The following is a 21,106-nucleotide window of genomic DNA, read 5'->3' on the forward strand; positions in this document are numbered from 1 at the left end:
TGCAAACCTAGTGAACAAAGTGAAAAGAACACATCACTTGTATTATATTCTCCAGAGAAGTCTTGTAGATGGTCTCAGTGGTGTATAATGCCTTTTTTGATCTGTTGATAACAACAGACAACAACAGCCCTGTTATAGTGTTGTCAGAAAACAATTTCATTTTCTCAACAACTTCTGTAAAAGTCCCCCCAAATAAGTCTTTTAAAGATAACAACAACAAGAAGGTAGGTGATTCATTCATTCCATAAATTACTGTTGTGCAAGAAAACATAAGTGTCTTTAAAAAAAAAAGATTCTGTGGTTTACAGGAAAATAATAGCATTCTCAACACATGAATTTCCATTATAGAATTTGTGGCAAGTTCCCTAAACAGCAACTTGTTTACTATGGGTTAGAAATTCTGACTTGTGCTTTATTTGCACTGGAGGGAGCTTATGATATCTTTTGTTTAGCTAAATAAAAACACAAACTAACTCCCAACCAGTTTAGGCTCTCTTGTCAGTCTCTGATGAAAACTGAACTGCAAGGCTCATATAAGAGCCACTCCAAATTATATGCCTCACATGCTTTCTATAAGAGCATCTGCATTTACTGTCACACATCTGAAGCATTATTTCAGTTTGCTGCCACTGAATTGTATGAGCTGGATCTGAAATTTCAGTCCTGTCAAGGTTTGTAAATGCATCTTCTTCTCCAGACGTAGCCTGTATATATGGATTTGAAGTACTTTTGAATATGCAGTTGTTTTTCTTGCTAACAGCTTGCTAGTCTTAATTGAATGGTGAGTATTGTGGAAGCTTGACTAACTGGTGCAGCCTTGCTCCTTTTCCTGCAAAAAATAGATAAAATTGGGTAATTAGATGTACATTAAAATATGCAGATGAAATGATTACTAAATGGTTAGTATCCAGTTCAATTTAATTGGATGTAAGTACAATTGAATTCAATGGATTTACTCCCCTCAAAAGATGTGATGTTTGTCATACTGTATTCTTATGGATAGTCTGGTTAGTTATGGAATGACTAAGTACAGAAGATTAAAAAATTGCCTATCTATGTTCTATCTTATACTAATAAGGAAAGTGGGTGATATTTGTTTCTGTTTCAGTGAAACTTCTTTTTCTTGCACAGCATGATTTTGGAATGAATAACTTCCCTCTTAAGTACCAACTTTAATGTAGTCATGAGAACCTTTAATTCTCATCTAATAAAGCAGCAAGAGGCCCTGTTTTGATTCAATAGCTACTTGGCTATAGAAAATCCAGAAAATTATTAAATAGGCAATATTGTATTCACAAATATGAAAGGTAAGAATGGGAACCCTTCTCCCCTCCAAAATTATAAATCAATTATTGCACAAAAGCTCAGTACTGGAAAGAATGGTGCATGTATGAAGATGCCAGTATGTTGTTAATGGTGGGGAAAATCTAAAGTGCATGTAAGACAGTCCCAAAAAGATATTTATAAATTGGGTAAATAGGAAATGTCACTGAGGTGCATTGTAAGTAGTAACAAAATGATGCATATAGGGTGGGAGGTAGGGAGTCTTAAGTTCTTATTTATCCTAGACCATGACTTAGGGAAGACCATCTAATGAGGAGACTATGGCAGAAGCATATTGAAAACCTCAGCCCAGTAGCAATACCACTTAGACTTATATACCACCCCATAGTGCTTTATAGCACTGTCTGAGCAGTTTACAATGTCAGCATATTGCCTCCAACTGTCTGGGTCCTCATTTTACCGACTTCGGAAGGATGGAAAGCTGAGTGAACCTTGAGCTAGCCAGGATCAAACTCCTGGCTGTGGGCAAAGTTTGCCTGCAAAACTGCATTCTAACCACTGTGCCACTATTGCTCAATAGGGTATCTCCCACATATATCTAAAGGACCAAAGATTTATTGACATGAGTGAACAATTGTTTAAAACAGGTAGTCAATGTGCTGGAAAGAGAGCTTAAGTTTTATTCTTATACATTTTAAAATCTGTTCTTTTTCACTTCTTTTAAATTGGTATTATGGAATGCCAAGAGTGGGACTGAGGTAGGGATGGGGGGTGGCAGGAGATATAGCCACATTTTGACCTAAATTACTACAGTATCTGAAATCAAGTACTGCTATTTTTCCCTCCAGGCCATAAGACAAAAATGTTTTCGATATTTTTTTCAGTACAATTATGCCTAATTATCAGAGACTGCTTGGACAAGTCACTGCAGTTTTCTTGGCAAAGTTTTTCAGAAGTGTGTTGCCATTGCCTCTTTCTTAGGGTTAAGAGAAGGTGACTGGCCTAAGGTCAACTGGATGGCTTTGTGCCTAAGGTGAAGCTAAGACTCACTGTCTCCAAGTTTCTAGCCTGATACCTTAACCACTACTTCAAAGTGATTCTATCTTTCTGATATAGCTAATATGAAACTGGGTACAGGGTTATATCTGCTATAGACTATCTTAGTTTTCTTTTCCTGAAGCAGATTGCCATCTGTGCCCTTTCTTTCAAGGTTATGCTATAATGAAATTAACTGCTTCTTGACCTTCTATTGTGTTGCAGAACAATCAGATAATAACAAGCTGGTTTCACTGAATTAGCTCTGAACATTTTTGTTTATTTTTTAAATGAGTGTCATTCAAAGCATCACATTTTCAATTAAATCATATTTTCCGGTTCCGCACTATCAGTTTAGTAGGCGGATAATTTAGGCTTTAGGCAAGATGTTCTTTTGTGTGAAAGAATTTAGAGCTCAAATTGCACTCCATCCTTCCTTATGAATATAGCATTCTTAGAATATTTTTGATTATGGAAAGATTATGCAGTTGGTTTTTTAAAAAAAACAGTTAACAATCATAATGGAGCTTTATTAAAATATTTGGATCTCTACTGAAATATTTGCACTTAGGAAATATTCTGAGTGCACAAAACTTTCAGGTTTTTGACAACATGGATAGCCAAACAAGCAGAAAAACAAACCAATCATCAAAAATGAGTAAGAGGATTAGGAATAAATATTAGCAGTGATGAAACCTTATCTGCATCAGCTACAGATGGAATGAGGAAGAATACAAATATACAAAATGGGTCTGTCAGGTGCAGAAATGATATTAAGTTTAACCCAGGTTTTTCCAAAAAATAAGGAAATGTATCTGAAGCTTTTTAAACAATACTTTTTTTAGTATTTGCATCATGCCCAGTGACCTGCTTCACCCCTGATGGTTAAAGTTTGATGTACTGAATAAAGTGCTATCACCTGAGTTCACAGATCACACTAGAATGAAAACCAAACTTATGACTTAGCATAATATGTGAACCTGGTATGTAAATATATGTTTCTTGTTAATTTCTTCATTACATAATCTTTTTCATTGCAGAGATATAAATGATCACAGACCAATAACAGATCTCTATTTTTTCCTAAACATAAACAAGCATCCTTAATGGTAGATGGCATATGGAGGCAAATAATGAAACATACATCAAGATGCACAAACTGAAATTTACATACTTGCTTTAGACTTGGACATAAGTATGCAAGAGCACTGTTATGAAACCACTGTAAATGTCCTTATTTTTGCAACCTCAATCTGTTGTAGACATCTATGCCTATGAGGTTTCTGGGGTTCTGTTTACTTTGTACTGGGGAACTCTTTGGGGAAAATCAACTTTTTATCTTCTCCACATTTCATTTGTGGATTTTTTTTTCACCTCTCAGGTTTTTATTACTTCCTCCATCCTCTATCTCCCATTTTTTCAATCCGTGGCTTAAGGAAACAAAATGGTGATGAGAAACAAGCATGGCACAAAGAAGAAAATACAAAACAAAAAACAAGTAATCGTATTTTCACACCAGCAAAACGTTATCTTCCAACAGATTTTCCAGCTGAGGTTGAATTACTTGGACCCCTTCAATTCTAAAACTTAGCCTTAGGACAACTGAGCTGTTCTTCTTGCATTGTAAAATAATATGATGCTTTGAAAAGGTGTCCTTTATAACAACCATAAATATGAAGTCATTTCAAATGGCAAGTTTCTGTGCTGAAATCTGCTTATATTGCATTACTGTTCACACAACATGCCAAACTCTGACTTTTAACCATGATTTACTAAATAAGCCTCAAGAGTGAATTCTTTTAGCATTCTAAGTCTTAAAATTTGATTAACAAATCATAATGGCTAGGCTCATATAAAACAAAAACATTATATTGTATAACTTATTTATTGATCTGGAGCCACATTCCCAAAAAATAGTATATTGGGCAAAGCAATAAATTAATTTGTATTCATTTCACTAAAATACTAATTATTATATTAGTTTAATTAATATAATTATTTCAAAAATGTTTGTGTCGCAAATACAAACAACTGTAATATAGTAGCAATGGTTTACTATTGGTATATAAAAGGTTGGATTCACAGAATACATTAAATTAAAACCACACAAACCATTTTGGCTTAGTAGGGTAAGAATTCATTTGTTTTGTTAGCTTAGCCTATAGAATGTCTGCAAACTTATTTTCATGTGGAAAATATAGTGTTGATTTCTGATTCTAATAAGCAAACAAGAAAGTAAAATTGAAAAATGGTATTGTTCTGATATTCACAGAACTATGATTATTTAAGTCTGGTGTCATGTGGAGAAATGAAAGGAATAAGGTGAAATGCTCCCTTTTTAAAAAAAAAAAATTAGCGGGGTTATTGTAGCACTTTCCCCCACCTTTATTTGCCCAATCAAAATGTCAATATATTGTTTATTCTTCAATATTTCTATTTCTCCTTCAAGGAGCTATAAATGCACTCTTCAGGTCACTTGCGTATTTCAGTTTAGATTCTCCTAGTCCCAATATGATTATTTTAATCCAGTTATTCAGTGTGAGTCTTCTTCCAGAAGTTTTTGATTTCAAATAGATCCATGGAGAGCAATCATTCTAAATCTAATCACAATGCTATTTTTTCTATATCCCTGGCAAGGAATACACCTATCTTAAATTGTTTAGACAGAGATTTTCACTTTATAGTATTGTACAGCAATAAATACCAGTTCTATGTGGAGACTGGGTTTTTTTGTTATAGATAATATATATCACTGCCCATCTAACAGAACTCTGAAGAAGCTATAACATACTAACGTGTACTGTAGACTTGGGATATGTTAGAAGTAAGTCTTCATCCTGGTTCATCCAAGCCGGGAATAAATAAGCAAATATGGAGACTGCTTTGGGAAGAAAGTTACAGTTTATTGCAGAAAGATGGTTCTTCAGGAAAGTGCAGAGGAGAGAAGCGTGAGCATATGCGGTAGTTGGTTTTTACACTCCCTCTAGCCTTTTGTTTGGAAGTTTCCTGTTCCTGTGGCATGAACCTTGAGGCTGTTCTGAGTGTTTGTCTAGGCCTTGATATCTGTGGTTTTAATTCTATTATCATATCCTGCTTCCCAGGTGATGGGGCTAATGACTCCTAGAGTTTGGGTGGGGTATGCAGATCTTCTCTTTTGTCTTCTTGATTGCTCTGGCTCCAACTTTCTGATGGTTTTACATCTGCATTTGTATGGGCCTAGCTCTTGCTTGGGGCAGAGAGATAGATTTGGGGCCAGGTTTGGTTTTAAAAAGTCCTTTTGAGGAAAAATATATTTTTCTGCCCTTTTTAATATTTCTTTCTCTGGGCTAACTTCCCTCAGATACAACATTCACTATATTAGAATAAAATAGTTGTGCAGATCCAGAGCAGCTTTCCTTCATTGCCAAGTATCCATTTAAGACTTTTGGAAACCACTTCTAACATGCGAGATGTGAAAACGCACCTATATAAACTAGAATCTGGATTGTAAATACTGAACACTTGTAAGGTTTTATTTATTTTAAAGCTGTAATCTGTTGTGAAGCTACCCAGAGTTTTTTCAGAGTAAAATGGACAGCATATATATAAAGCTTGCTGTGAAATTGCTTATGGGATGAGGCTGCAATGCCCCTGCAGGTCAGGCTGGCCAATGGATAATTCAGGACCATAATGCTCCAGAGAAAAACTTTCCTCTAGATTTTCATAAAAATTAACCCCTTGTGACATTTAGATTCGCAAACTGTGGCATAATTTTTAAGAAAACACTTCACCTGATGCATTTCCTCAAGGACTCTTATCCTCAGCCTGCATAAGAGAAAACCTTTATTGACATTTTTTACTGTAAGCACACGTTAAAAATAAAATTGTTGCCTGCTCCACAATAAAATCTGGGAATGTCTCGAAGTTCTACTTCGTGAGTAACAAGCCGACCCCATACCCAGCAGTTGCCGCCATAAAAACCACTGGATTTAGCCGCTTGGTGCTAAAGAAACCTGTCAATCTTGAGCTTGAGGGGAACCTCACTCCAAATACGCAACACTCGACGTGAAGAATAGGAATGCTACAAAGATCTATCATCTATATCCCGAAGTGATGCTACTTTACAGGTGGGCTTGTAGCTGCACTGTGTTGCAAAAGGCTGTCACGCATACCGCTTCTGGAACCATCTCAAAGCAACCACCCACAAGTAGATTCCTGCGATTCGCGGAAGAATTCCGGATGCCTTTCAGAAGCGCAACAGAAGGACCCGAGTCGAAGGAATAGCAGCAGTGGCCGGCCAATAGGAGCGAGCCTTCGCCTTGTCCCACCCCGTCTGCGAGCCTGGCCGGGCACGGCTAGTTCGCCGACTTTCTCTAACCGGTTTCCACCGGCTTTCTCCGCCTTTCCTTCGCACCGCCCTCGCCTCGCGCCTCTCTATAGCATTCTTCTTGGTCTTCTCCCCCTCCTCAGCTCTCCGCCCACTGCCACACTCCTGGCCATATCGGCTCAACTCGCCCGAGCCCTCCGATTGGTCGTGGGTGGTGCCATTCGGCGAAAGGTGTTTGTGACGCCAGGCCGCCGAGCTTTGAAGGCGTCAGCTAAGAGGGGCGGGGCGTCGCATGATTGCGCGCTGGAGAGTGCAAGGCGGTGCTTAAGACATCTCTGCCCGCCCCGTCCCCCTACTTGCCTTGCGCGAACGAACGGAAGCGCCCTCCCTCCGCCTCTGGCCCCCTCCCTCCTCCAGCCGCTTTTTCTTTCTGCCGTCAGTGCCGCGTTAGCAACAGCCTCGTCGCCAGTGGCCGGAGCTCCTCCTCTTTCGCCTTCTCCTGGCATCCCCGTCTCGTTCTCTCTCCGGCTGCTCCGCGCCCTGTATGGTCCATCGCCGCCGCCCTGCTCCGGCACCACCTCCGCCGCCGCCTCCTCCTCCTTCTCCAGTTCCCTCCGGCTTAGCTCCTCCTGCCCCCGGCGGTGGCGCCCTCAGCACCGAGGCTGTATGATCAGGCTACAGTCTTCAATGAGTAACCATATTCCTGTGAGTAGCGGCCTCTTCTTTCGGGTCTTTGCCAGCCCTGTGCTTCCGTCTCCCTCCCTCCTCTCCATGTTTGCGTGTTTGCTCCCTGGGTCTCCGCGCCAGCCGTTCCCAAGCGCGGAAGGACTAGAGGGCAGGCAGACGAGCCCGACCCGGCTCTCCTTCCGCCGTCCTGCGTTGTAAACTTCAGTGGTCGTTGGCCGGCCGTTCCTCCTCCCGTGTGGCTGCCCCGCCTGGCTCCCTTTTCCTTCCACTCCAGCGGCTAGAAGCCGCCGCTGGCCGGCTCGGTCTGCGGGCCTGGCTGTAGTCGGAGATGTGGGACGTGGCAAGCGAGGAGACGAGGACGCCGGCGGGGGTAGCAGGGAGTGTCTGGGCGGGAGGAGACGCCGCTGTCTGGAGAAAGAATTGGCAGCCCCACCGCCAGGAAGGCTTGAGAAAAAGCCCCAGTCCATGCCGGCCTTAGGAACTGGTGCTGGGGAAGGGAGGGGGGCTGGCTATGTAGCTCTCCCACCCCACCCCCACACTCGCAGCTTGGGGGGGGGAGCGCCGCAACCGGGCCGAGCACGTGGTCACTACGAGAAGTGCTCCAGCCCTGCCCTGCATTTCGGACCTGGCCTTTCCCCCCTCTCTCTCTCTCTCTCTCTCTCTCTCTCCCTCCCTCCCTCCCCGGTTCCCCGACAGCGGCGAACAATGTAAGGAGGTAAGAACAAACCTGGTCTGAATGAAAGCACTCCTTCCCCTCACCCCCTCTGTCTGCCCGAGTTTCGGATTCCTTTGTGTGTTCATTCGGAGCAGTAAGTCGGCGCTTAAACCGGGTTTGAACTGCTTTTAATCGACAAAGCCGGAGGGGAGAGATGTGGACTCGACAGATACCAGTATATATGTGTGTGCTGGGAAGAGGGGGTTCTTCCAGACGTTTTGATGAGCTTGAACGTGAATAGGAGGCGGAGAAAGAGAGAAGGGGAAAAAAAATGTCTCGTGGCTGCCTATTTGAAAAGCTTTGGGAGTGTGGAAGTTGGTAGCGGAGGGGAATTCTGAGTTTTGTGCCCCTGAGAGTCGGGCTGCATCTTTGGCTCCTGCCTAATCCTACGGCCAACCCTGTCCTGGGTGGTCCCCGGGTCGCTGTCCTTTTGTACCATTCACGTGGTGCTGGATAGCCTCGATCGCCTTTGGCCCGGGTTGATGCGCTAAACGCTTTGGCCACGCGTGAGTGAAGAAAGGTTCCGGAGGAAAGGAGGTGGGAGCAGAGTAATCTTCCACTTGGGAAACAAGTTGAGACTTGTTCGCGCCGTTGCCTGGCCGGCGGCCGCCCTACTCGCCTCCCGCGTGTGGTAGAGAGCTTGAGGGCTATTGCGCTACCGCCGTGTGAGTCACGAAGCGGGGGCGGGAGGGGGGGCGGAGGACCTTTGGCGGGCTGAGCCGGCGGCGTGGTCTCTTTCCCTTCACGCGCCTCCTGCCTGCAGATAACGGGTCGCTCCTTCCATTCATGAACTGCTGCCTGGCGCGCTAGCCTTCCTCAATAGCGGAAGGCAGCGGGGTGATGGGAGGGGACGATAAAGACTTGGGCCAGTTCTTCCCAAATTGATGGGATGTCAATCTGTTAAAATACAACAAAGTATCTAGGCCGCGTTACAAAATTCGATGAAATATGGAAGGAAAAAGCAGTTTAAAACCTCCCCTCCTGCCTGTGATGGGAACGACAGCTTTGTTTCCAAGGATTGTTAATCGCTTCAGCATTTTAATCTTGCCTTATGGAATTACTTCCTTTGGTGACAGGTGAGAAACAGGAAAGGGCAGTGAGGTACTTTATTAATGTGTATTAGAGTAACAAGTATTACTGAGTCAGATTATTGTATTTTCTTCCGGTAAGATGCAAGTCATAATAGGCTGTCATTTAAAGGATATTTCAGTCTTCTCAAAATATTTTTTCCTGGGTTAAGTTTGAACTGGGAGTTCAGATCTTCTACAATTCAATGCTCAGCCACTTGACATTAATTCAGGAGGCTATATCTTAAGAATTGTAAAAGCCTTATGCTGATATTTCAATCTTTGTTGACATTTTATCACTTAGCAAAAGATTATAGCAATCCCATAATTAGTCTATAGGAATAAAGAATTAGCTGCAATCTAATTATTTCACAAGTTACAATATTTCTTAATGTTATATAGGTTGGCAATTCCAAAAGTCTCTGAAATGTAACTTGATTTCAGTGTTACCCACACTTTTAATAAAGGAGGAGATAATATACTTCATAACTGCAAAACATTTGGCAGCAATATGTTCTGTTTTTAATCCTTGTTAGTCTGTTTCTCTTCTTTTTTTTCCTTAAATGTTTTGTATACTTTTCTGAAACTCTTGGGCCTATAGCTGCTCCTTATTTCTCTGTGCTATTTTGAGCATTAATTCGGGACCCTTTCAGCCCTGTGGTATAATTATTATGCAGGCATCTTTCATGCAGATTGCTGCAGTACCTTTTGAAGTTTAGAGGCATACAGTATTACAATAGTATGCATCTGGAAAATGTTTATAGTATTTTGTGCAGGATTTGAGTTGGCCAAAAGAGCAGCTTATCTGAGACTTGACTACCTTGGAAACATGACACTAGCTTTCTACAGTGAATATGCTCTAAGTTTCAAACCAGTTGGTTGCTGTTCTCTAAAATAAATATGGGATTTATTCCTGGAGCAGCCTCCTCCTGTCAAATGCTGTGTAAGCATATGCAGTCTAATGAAGTTCAAATGAAATACGCCACTCGGCCTTTTATAAATGTAAGAGTACTGATGATGATTAGAATATTTTGTAAAAACCAAAGAACAGAAACACTTAAAACCTGCTTGGTTTTTTAAAGAACTGGATTTGTGCAAATAGTGATCATTCTTAAACTGTTGGAGCAACATGTTAAGTGAAAGGTTAAATTCGCACTGATTAAAGTAAGGTTCTACATTTAGGCAAGAAAAATCAAATACACAGGTACGATATAAGTGCTACCTTGCTCAGTAGTAGTAACTGAGAGGGATTTTGGAATCCTAGTGGACAATCTCTTAAATATGAGCCAGCAGTGTGTTGCAGCTGCCAAAAAAGCCAACACAGTGTTAGGCTGCAGTAACAGGGATAGAATCAAGATCACGTGAAGTGTTAATATCACTTTATAATGCCTTGGTAAGGCCACACTTGGAATATTGCATCCAGTTTTGATCACCATGATGTAAAAAAGATGTAGAAAGAATACAGAGAAGAACAACAAAGATGATTGGGGGACTGGAGGCTAAAACATGTAAAGAAAGGTTGCTGGAATTGGGTATGTCTAGTTTAATGAAGAGAAGGACTAGGGGTGATATATATATATACATAATACATACACACACACACACACACACACACACACACACACACACACACACACACACACACACCAGGTCCACAGTGATGACATGTAGGTTTCTATTCTGATTCTTCCTGCTTGGATTTCAGGAAAAAAAACTGGTGCTTTGTTAAATATACCTTTAAAGCAAGGAATTTGCTTGCTTTTATCTAAGTTATAGAGAAATAATGTGGCTGAATACAACAGTGACCTGTTACATTATTCTGTTCTTTTATTTAGGTTTAACATTTTTAATTTTATGCGAAGACATAAACTGCTCAACAATATTTTGTTGCATGAAAATATTTCTGAAGAATTCTGTTTCCCATCAACTTTAATTCATTTATATTCCACCTTTATTTATATAAATAAATTAAGACGGTGGACATGCCTAATAGTCCTTCATCTTCCCATAATAACAACCCTGTGAGGTAGGTTAGCATGAGAGAGTGACTGACCCAAAGTCACCCGGATGGTTTTCATACTTAAAGTGGGATTAGAACTCATGGTCTACAAATTTCTAGCCTAGTACCTTAACCACTAGATCAAACTGGCTTTATAGTCACTTTTATTATATTTTTATTGTAACAGAAATGACAGCAGTTTGAAAGAGGAGTAGCACAAGTCCCCATTTGGAATGAGTTAGTGACTGGGCCAAAGTTGCTAGAAGAGCTTTATTCCAAAGCTTGGAAATTAAAACTACATCTTGCTCAAAAGTCTAGAACTGTGGAGCGCTCTGTACAAAAAGAATGAGTCAATTACATTAGTAAAATGCTGGTCTGGTTTAAATATATCAACTTTAAATATGTGCAACTCAAATACTTAAAATAAGAGATTTTTTTTCCCTTCCAGAACATTCTAAGTTGTATATCTGAAACATGGTACCTTTGCTTATAGTCATTTTTAACTCTTTAGTCTGCAGTACCTCACTATCATTCAAATTGAAGATATTCTTACTGTACTTCTCACTTGTATTTGTGAGAGTAATATGTCAGCTGCCAATTTTAAATATAAATTTTAACATGAACTAATGTCCTTGAGTGTTTATCAAGGCTTCCTCCTAATAAATTTGATTTATAGTTTGACCTTATACTTTAGCTGCTTTTGATTGCTAAATTAATGTGTGAAACATCTTTATTACTTTGATTCTATGTGCACTGGCATCCCTAGTAAGCTAAAATGTGTACATTGTTACATCATAATATTGCTGGGTTCTTTATCTTGCTCCCTCTGATGAATTTTTGAACTATCATTGAATACCTAATGTAAGTCTGTTCAGAATACTTAAAATTTTGTTTTGTCTGAACATCCTGTTTGGCTCTATTTTCATGCCTGTGTAAAAATTATTTTGCCTGACCTTTCATTTCAGCTTTTGATTTGCTTTGGATAGATTTAATTTTCTTGCTGAATAACATGCACATAAATCTACTTCCCTATTATTTAAGTCTATTTCTTGGAATTTGCTATTTATTGGTTCTTTTTAGAGTAGGTGTAAAGTCTTGTGAAACAATAGTATTGTGGTAGTATGTTATTAGTACCTAAGATGATACAATAAAAATGTTCATAAATATGGAATGGTAAATCTTTATGTTGAAGCATTAATCTGCAGGGTCTTTCAGCAAATAGGCTGCATCTACTTAGCATAGTCTATTAAATGGTACAGTAAAAAGTGACATTCTGTTCAGTTGGAGCTGAGTTTCCATAAGAACTTGCTATGTTACTTTTAATGTCCCACATTAAATGAGAACCTAGGATCCCATTGTGATTATTAGTCTGTTTTCTAATTTAGAATGTTTGCTGCAATATGAAGAGATAAAGGAAAGTAGAACAAATGCAGTAAACTCCATTTTTCCAACTCTGAGGGCAATACTGATCTTTAATGTACAAGTTTTGTTCTAGATGTATGCGATAAATTGTTCTCTTCTAGGCTGCTGGAAGCAAAACTGCTTTTGTGCACCAGAAATATTAAATTTAAACGATACTATTTTGAATATTGGCCAGTGAGGTTTGCCCCCTCCCCCCCAAAATCGGGAAACAGGATGAGTAAGAACTATTAGTTTGAATAGTTACTTCTATTACTCACCCAAAGTTTCGGTCTTGGTTAAAAGCAAGCCATGAACTATGCCTAACAGGTGCAATTTACTTTTCCAAGCAATTGGTGGACTGTAGGGGGCCTTTCAAAAGGACAGAACTGAATGTTCTTTATTATGGTTTAAGAGTGGGAATGTGAATTGTTCATTGTCCAAGGGTCTTGTGCCTCCATCTGCATCCTCATTTCCTCATTTTTGGTTAGAAAATTCATGCTGCTGAAGTTCTGCCATTAAATGTTTACTGTGCAATCTTAATATACTCTAATATGGGACTGTGGAGGGAATTCTGGGATCTGTGGTTTGCTCATTACTGCCTTAAAGTATTATGTAGGTTATCTTATAGCCTGCAATGTGATTGATATCTAACGAGACTGCGGGGTTATTTTGGTTAATTTGTTTGAAAATTCAGAGCACTTCTTAGTTACATTTATATAACACTAAGATGCTTGGAAAGTGTATCCTTAGCCATTGACCACTGTTACTTTTTCTCTTTGCAGCAGTTCTGTGGTGTTCTCGGTCACACATTTATGGAGTTTCTGAAGGGCAGTGGAGACTACTGCCAGGCACAGCACGGCCTTTATGCAGACAAGTGAACTGTAGAAATTGATTACTGCTCCACCAAGAAGCCCCCTTAAAGAGTGGTTACCACAATAAGCAGAAGTATTGGATTGAAATTGGCAGCGCATTTTACAAAGGAGTTCTGACCTGGATGGGGTAACCTCAGTGCACTGCCTTTCTTTTTTGCCTCAGTGTTACAAGATTGAAGATTTGCTGCTTCTTGTTTAGGAGGTTCATTTCATTCCCTTTTCCTCCCAACTTCATATTTGTTGGCACTGGAAACTTTTAGTGGCTTTTTGTGAAGTAGATTTTAATTTCTCCGTTAATCAGTTAGGTTTTTTTTTAAAAAAAGAAACTGTCAGTCATTGCACATTTTAACTAAATTAAACCATGGCCCGAATGAACCGCCCAGCTCCTGTGGAAATCACCTACAAGAACATGAGATTCCTTATCACTCACAATCCAACCAATGCAACTTTAAACAAGTTCATAGAGGTAAGTAGTGTCCAAAATGCTGATTTATTCTGTGGTTTTAACTTTTAAAATCATAGTGGTCTAGAAAATGTTTCAGTCCCTTAAATTGACATCAGTATCTTTCTGTTTGGTCAGATAAAAGATGGTTCAGACTTGTTTCTGAATGGTTAACCAGTGACTCATTCATAGGATGCACTTAAATACATTTAAACAAGGCCAGGCTGCATAAAGGCAGCTCAAGCTGCATGGAATGTTATATTGTGATTTACTATAATAGCTAAGATTGAGTTGGCATTCTGCAAAACAAATCATTAAGTATGATAAACTTCCTACCAAGTATAGTATTAAAACCATCAATATTAGCATAGTTGATACAGTTAAGACATGAATCTGATTTTCTTTTAGGAACTTAAGAAGTATGGAGTAACTACAATAGTAAGAGTATGTGAAGCCACTTATGACACTGCTCCATTAGAAAAAGAAGGCATTCAGGTTTTGGTGAGTAGCTTACTTGAACAGTTTGAGATACTACTAGCTTGTGAAATTTATTGTGGTCCTTGTTACTCGGCATACATCAAACCAGAGCATTAAAAATTAATATTTGAATTAATATCTAATCTTACTGGGAATGGGAAGCTATAATCTTAAAAAATAACATACAGCCTGGAAATAACACAAGCCTGGAATGAAAATAAGAGATTTCAGCCAGACATTGTTGCTGTCAGGTATGCTATTCTCAGTCACAAGTTAAAAAGTGAGGGGCTGCACCTTACCAATTACATGTGGCCATTCCATCAGGTCTGGTAGAAGAATCTTATTGATGATCCCGTCTGTGGGATGGGATGATGGAACCCAGGAGATGACCTTTTTCTGCTGTGGCATCCACCTTGTACACCATCATCCCTCCTGAAATCCCCATCTCTTTTGACCTTTCTGAAGTCCCTTAAAACTTGGTTGTGTCAAGATTCCCTGGGCCTAGGGCAGGGGTAGGCAACCCAAAACACTCAAAGAGCCACTTGGACCCGTTTCCCACCAAAAACAAAACACTGGGAGCCGCAAAACCCTTTTGATATCTAAAAGGAAGATAACACTGCATATATCCTTTTTTATTATATATATATATATATATATATATATATATATATATATATATATATATATATATATATTGCTCCTAGAAGCACGAAGCCGAAAGCACCAGCCTGAAGATGACGAATGAGACTTCGTCGAAACGTTGCCAAGACACTTCCAATTTTACGTGGGAGAAAATAACCAAAGACCTACATATATGTCTATATATATAGATATGTGTGTGTGTATACACACACACATACATACACATACATATATATCTATATATATATAGATATGTATATATATGTATATATATACGTATATATATGTATATATTATATATATATCTATATTTATATATATATATACACATATCTCATAAAGGTAAAAAAAGGATATATGCAGTATTATCTTCATTTTAGATATCAAAAGGGTCTCTCTCTCCCTCCCCCTCTCTCCCTCTCTTTCTGCCCAGGGTCTGCCAGTCCTCTTCCCCCACTCTCTTTCTCTCTCTTTCCTTTCTCTCTCTCTCTCTCTCTCTCTCCCTCTCTTTCTTCCCCCCTCCCATCTTCTGCTCACCTGGCAAGCTGGCTTCAAGCTGTTCTCCAACAACCTCAGAGGTAGGAGAGAGAGAGAGAGAAGCAGGGAAGCAAGGAAACACAAGCGCCTGTCTCTGTCTGCAAATGGCAGAGGAGGCTGGGAGCCACAGGGGAAGGCTCAAATAGCCGCATGCGGCTCCGGAGCCGCAGGTTGCTGACCTGTGGCCTAGGGAATCATAAGGGAATGGTAATTTGACTAGATGGCTCCATTGTTTATAATCTGATTATCTCTCTCAGGATTTTTTTTCCCTTTCTAGCATTTTCCTTGCAAGTGCAGGGTTCATTTATTTTCCCAAATCAACCACGTGTTGGCCCATTCATTAGACAGAGGTATTGATCAACCAACTTGTTGCTCAAAGCTGATGCTATGGGCTGAGAGAGAATGACTGGCCTAAAGTGATCCAGCTGGCTTTCATGCCTAAGGCAGGGCTAGAACACACAGTCTCCCGCTTTTTAGCCTGGTGCCTTGGCCATTAGATCAAACTGGTTCTCTATCATGGTCTTTTATAACACTATATTTTTTATTTTAAAATGTTTTATTGTAGTTTTGTATGCCACCCAAAGTCACATTGTCTGAGGTGGGTGGCCATATGAATATGAGCATTTTTAGGGTAGATCTTACAAGACTTTATATATTGTGCCTTAAATATTAATACTTGTGTACTGGATGCATAAGAAAGAGTTAAACCCCTAAACAAGTGAGATGGTAATATCTGATATTGTGACTGAGCTGCACTAGCATAATAGAAGTTTCTCTGAAGTGTGGAAGCAAAGAGCATTATCATCTGACATAATTTAAATAACAATTTTTATTACATTGTATCTGTGATTTTGAGAAATATGAGACCTAAAACAATTAATGCATACTTTCTAGGACTGGCCTTTTGATGATGGAGCACCACCATCTCTTCAGATTGTTGATGATTGGCTAAATCTTCTGAAAGTTAAATTTCGTGAAGAGCCTGGCTGTTGCATTGCTGTACACTGTGTTGCTGGTCTTGGAAGGTGAATTGAAATCTTGAAGTCATAAAAATATACTTTTGTATTATATCTATGATAATCATAAAGATTTGACTTGATAGTTCTGTACAACTAGAATTGCAAAAAAATGTCTTGTCCTTTTGATAGTTTTTATTAGCTAGTTTGACTTGGATTGAAATAGTCTGTGAATGATGCCCAAACAAAATTAATACATACTAGCATTTTCTAAATATATTAATTTAATCCATTAGTATTATGTGAGCTTAATTGCATTGGGATACACAAAAATAAGAGCTGGATTGTCTTAAATTTAATGAGATTCTGTTTAATAGCATATTAACCTTTCTCCGGTATGGGTCATCTTACAGTGCCCAGTTGGCCTGACTTGTGATCAGGAATGGTGTATTAAATAGAGTTTTAGGTATGTGTGGGCTATTCTGTGTCCATAACAGCAGTTTGGTATAGTCCCTGATGATACAAAATAACATCAGGCATTTGTATAGGCAGAAGTGGTTTTGAGAAGGAAGACAAGAGAAAGGACAAAGAACAGTGGCAATGGTGGATGAGGGGAGGAACTGAATGACAAGGCTAGGGTATGTCGCTCTCTCTCCTTCCCATAGCAGCTTCCATACTGTGGTAATTAACATTATTGAGGGAAGAAAGGAGCATTTTGCACCAGTTTGCTTTACTTACCCCAACTGAATTTTGTTTTATGCAAAATCCAAAACAGTTCTGACAATCTAAATATTGTTTCTGCCAAACTGTCTTAAACTGGGTCAAAAGTTTCTGGATGCAGTAGTTTCTTCTTGAAACAAATGTATTTTCCATGTTCTGGATATTGTTAGACAATCCTATGTTGTGGATAGGATCCTTGTTATTTACAAGATATCCTTTGTTAATAGTAGACACACAGACTTATATAAAAAAAAATTAAATTTTTCTAGAGCACCTGTGCTGGTTGCCCTTGCACTTATTGAATGTGGAATGAAGTATGAGGATGCGGTGCAGTTTATAAGACAGTAAGTATTGAAACAGTTACCTCCTTTCTTAATTCAAATGGTTTTCTGAAACAGTGCTTAGAATCCCTTTGGATTTGATTCAGAAGCCATGTTTCAGAATGAAGAATGTTCAACTTCATCCAGCATTTGTTAGGATTCTACCATATAGTCTGTTGAAGGAGACATGGCTGCCTTAATGAGTTGCAGACAGAGACAGCTGCCTCTCTTTCAGTATAAGATTGTTCTGATGTTAGAATAATTCAAATAGTCTGCTGCAGTGAAGTATACAGAGATATTTTATAATCTATTGCAGTGCAGGAGTAGTAAACTAAATACTGTCATGTAAAAGTTGGTAAGGAACTGAAAATGAGCCATAAAAAAGAACAATCCTGCTAGCTTAAACAAAGTATCAAGGGATAATGTTAGTATTTGAACAACATTTTGTGACTAATTAATATATTCTGTGCTTTTGTTTAGGAAGCGACGTGGAGCTTTTAACAGCAAGCAGCTTCTCTATTTGGAGAAATATCGTCCCAAAATGCGTCTCCGTTTTAAAGATTCAAATGGTCATCGTAACAACTGTTGTATTCAGTAAAAGCAAAGCTGCTTTGATTGCTGCTTTGGAAGACTAAAACTAGAATTGGGCAGGTTACATGGGAAAACTACATGTATGTCTAACTAGATTACATGAAGCTTCTATAGGTATAGGCCACAATGTTGGCAGGGGAGCAACTTTGTTTAGATGATCTGTTTAGATAACAAATGTACATGGCCTTTTAAAATGTCTTACTGTATGTATCATTAAATTATCCTTAATCATGTAGTTCAGTTTTTTCCTTGAAGTCCCAATAGTTATACCTATCAGAACATGTATAGAGATTAGGTGCCAAATGCCCAATACACTATTTCTGTATACCACTGTGTAATAACCCTAATAACTACAACTATATGGACCTTTGCCCTCTTTCTAACTATCTTCTGATTTGGTGGATAGGGCTTCATAGAATAATTTGCCTATTCACTGTTTGTCTCCCACAGTCGCACTATGATGATATCAGGATTTGCACACAATGTACTGACTTAGTCAGTTTTGGTGTCTAAACTTTTATTACTTAAACCCTCTTTCACAAAACATTCTCTGGTTATTAATGGAAAAGTAATATGTCACGCTGTACAGAAGCACACAAGTCTTTAATGACTCCAGACAAAAAGCCTTACAGTTAAATATATATTGGCACTTAATGTGCAACTTTAGTAGAAGGCCTATAAAAGAATGGGAGGGGACTAATTAATATTTCTAGTAAAATGTTGCCTTTTGTCTTGTGCGGGAAGTATAGAATATGCTCTTTACTTTAGTAAATATTTTTTTAATGTAGAAATGCTTTATTGTAGCTGAAAATTCTTAATCATATTTCTGAAGATCTTGTAATTTCTTTTAATGTACTTATTGGAAGTTTGTTTATCAACTATTGCTTTGTTGAAGGTGATTTTGTTTTTTCTTGAGTTTCTGCCATGAATTTGGTGGATCTCTGTAATATTTTGTATGCCTTTTGAGCTGCGTAACTTAATATTTGGATACTTGATAATTTGTTATGTAATTGATAAAATGGTGGTGTGTATTAATGTTCAACCATATATTTATACTGTCTTGGGAATGTGTGGTTATAGTACTGTGGGAGAAATAATTTGCCAGTGTTCACCAGCTTGTAAAATTTAGTGCGAGAGCTCAAATATCTAAATAAAGTCAAACCTGCATTGCAATTTCCTTTTGTGTGTGTGTGTGTGTAACGAGGAAATAGACTTCTATCAAAATTTTGTTCTGGAGTTCTTCAAATGAGAAACGTAATGTAAGAAAGGTATCATTCCTCCTGTGAATGTTTTTATATGCATGATTTATTTTTCTAATGCAGAATTTCTTTTATTTCCATTTAAGTGTACACTGAACTTTTAAAAAGTATTCTTAACAGTGCTGAAATTGGCCCGTACTATTTTTCTGTTAACTTGCTATTCCTGCAGGACTGCCAGTTTGGAGTATAGGAGATTCTCCTCACTTAACAATAATTGGAAACCAGAATTTCCATTGCTAAGTGATTCAGTTGTAAAGCATGACATCCTGTGTTCGTATTGTTTAGTGACAGCAATTTCCATTGTTGTCGTTGAGGGAAGATTGTGGGTGAATTTTTTTAAATTACTTCTTGAAAAGGCCTCAAATTTTAAATGCCATTTTCTTTGTCACAGAGTAACTTTTCTAATGCATCTGAATATATAAAATGCTCTCAAATAGACATAAACAAATCACTTTCCACTTAAGCTACAAGACAGCAAAAGAATTGCAGTGCTATAGCCACTTATATAAGGAACTGTTATTCTCCAAATGCTAGTTTCTTTCTAGAGGATCTGCCTCTCCCTATCATTCTTTTATCCTATTTTTTGTCATGTCTTCGGGATTGTTTCCGACATCACATTGTTGAACTCTTTGCAGTTGCTTAATCTGGCAGAAACATTTTTAACAGCATAGTTTTGTCATTAATGTGAAAATGCAGCTTTCAAGGGAGTTGTCTTAAACATGGTGTGTAGTCATTGAATGTTAGTTCCACAGTGTAGACATTTTCACAAAAAGGACAGTCTCCAGTCAGAACAATTTCTTGCCATTGCAACACAATGATAGTGATGCCAAATGGACTCATGTTTTGAATCTCCAGGATGTACAGGCGATTTATTAGATACAGAAAATCCCATTACCGCTTATTCCTGAAATGATTCTGGTGGTACAGTACAATTACACTGGTAGCAGCAGCTCAGCCAGAATGATATTGTGCTGAGAAAAAAAAAATGTTTAGATTCAATCTATTTTTCACCTTTTGCTCTGTGGGAAGATTTCTGAATGATGTTTGTAATTTATGCTAGCATTTTGTATTTTTATCCTTGGACCATATTCTGTTCCCCATATTCCAGAATAAACTGGTGGGACAAATTTGGGGAACCTGTTAGATATAGTATTATCTTGGTACCTGTCCATTTCCCCCCAAAGAATCCCAATTTGATGTGAAATTAGTTGAAACTGACATTAGTCAATGGCATCCACCATTGTTTATTCCATAGTCCAACCTATAGGAAAACTTGTTAAACCCTCTTTGAGAGATGATTCTCCAGCTACTTAAAAACTTTCAGAAACAAAAAAATTCACAGCTTTTACAGAGTTCTTACCTTTATTGTCTTAAAATCTAAATAGGTGTAACCTAACAGTGTATTTAGAAAGTATTCAGCCCCCCTTTACTTTTGTCAATTTTGTTATACTGCAACCTGATTTTACAGTCATTGAAATTCATTTTTTTTCATTAATCTACAATCAGTACCCCTTAATGACAAAGTGAAAACAGGTTTAGAAATGTGTAAATTTATTTTTTTAAAAAAATATTACATTAGCATAAGCATTCAGACTCTTCACTCAGTACTTTGTTGAAGTACCTTTGACAACAATTATAGCCTAAAGTCTTTGGTATGACGTGACAAGCTTTGCACGCCTGGATTGGGAGATTCTCCAGTACAGGAGATGGATAATCCACGGATGGGTTTTCTCTGTCTGCCTGCTCTTGAGACCAAGTAGCCAAAGCTTGACACGCCCCCACTTCCTGTGGAGTCC

General features: G+C 38.7%; 1 protein-coding gene and 1 long non-coding RNA gene across 6 annotated transcripts; one reads left to right on the plus strand and one right to left on the minus strand.

Moving 5' to 3' along the window:
• Positions 1-221: 221 nt before the first annotated feature.
• LOC120317979 lies at positions 222-6,873 on the minus strand. The gene is made up of 2 exons (XR_005559380.1): positions 6,090-6,873; positions 222-829 (listed from the first exon to the last, which is right to left on the minus strand). It is a non-coding gene; the product is annotated as an uncharacterized LOC120317979 (long non-coding RNA).
• A 189-nt stretch (positions 6,874-7,062) lies between these two features.
• Positions 7,063-19,224, plus strand: PTP4A1 (protein tyrosine phosphatase 4A1). 5 transcript variants are annotated; one of them, XM_039365097.1, is made up of 6 exons: positions 7,063-7,330; positions 13,277-13,832; positions 14,217-14,309; positions 16,359-16,489; positions 17,410-17,484; positions 17,945-19,224. In XM_039365097.1, exons 2-6 carry the CDS (start codon positions 13,728-13,730, stop codon positions 18,093-18,095), a joined length of 555 nt encoding a protein of 184 aa, XP_039221031.1. In that variant the 5' UTR covers positions 7,063-7,330; positions 13,277-13,727; the 3' UTR covers positions 18,096-19,224. The 5 variants fall into 5 exon arrangements, with proteins under 5 accessions (XP_039221031.1, XP_039221027.1, XP_039221028.1 ...); XM_039365093.1 differs by having other exon boundaries at positions 7,074-7,330; positions 17,941-19,224; XM_039365094.1 differs by having other exon boundaries at positions 7,074-7,330; positions 13,280-13,832; positions 17,941-19,224.
• Positions 19,225-21,106: the final 1,882 nt, after the last annotated feature.

This window comes from Crotalus tigris, unplaced genomic scaffold (assembly GCF_016545835.1).
Source record: "Crotalus tigris isolate CLP2741 ecotype Arizona unplaced genomic scaffold, ASM1654583v1 scf7180000019962.420169, whole genome shotgun sequence".
NCBI lineage: Eukaryota > Metazoa > Chordata > Lepidosauria > Squamata > Viperidae > Crotalus > Crotalus tigris.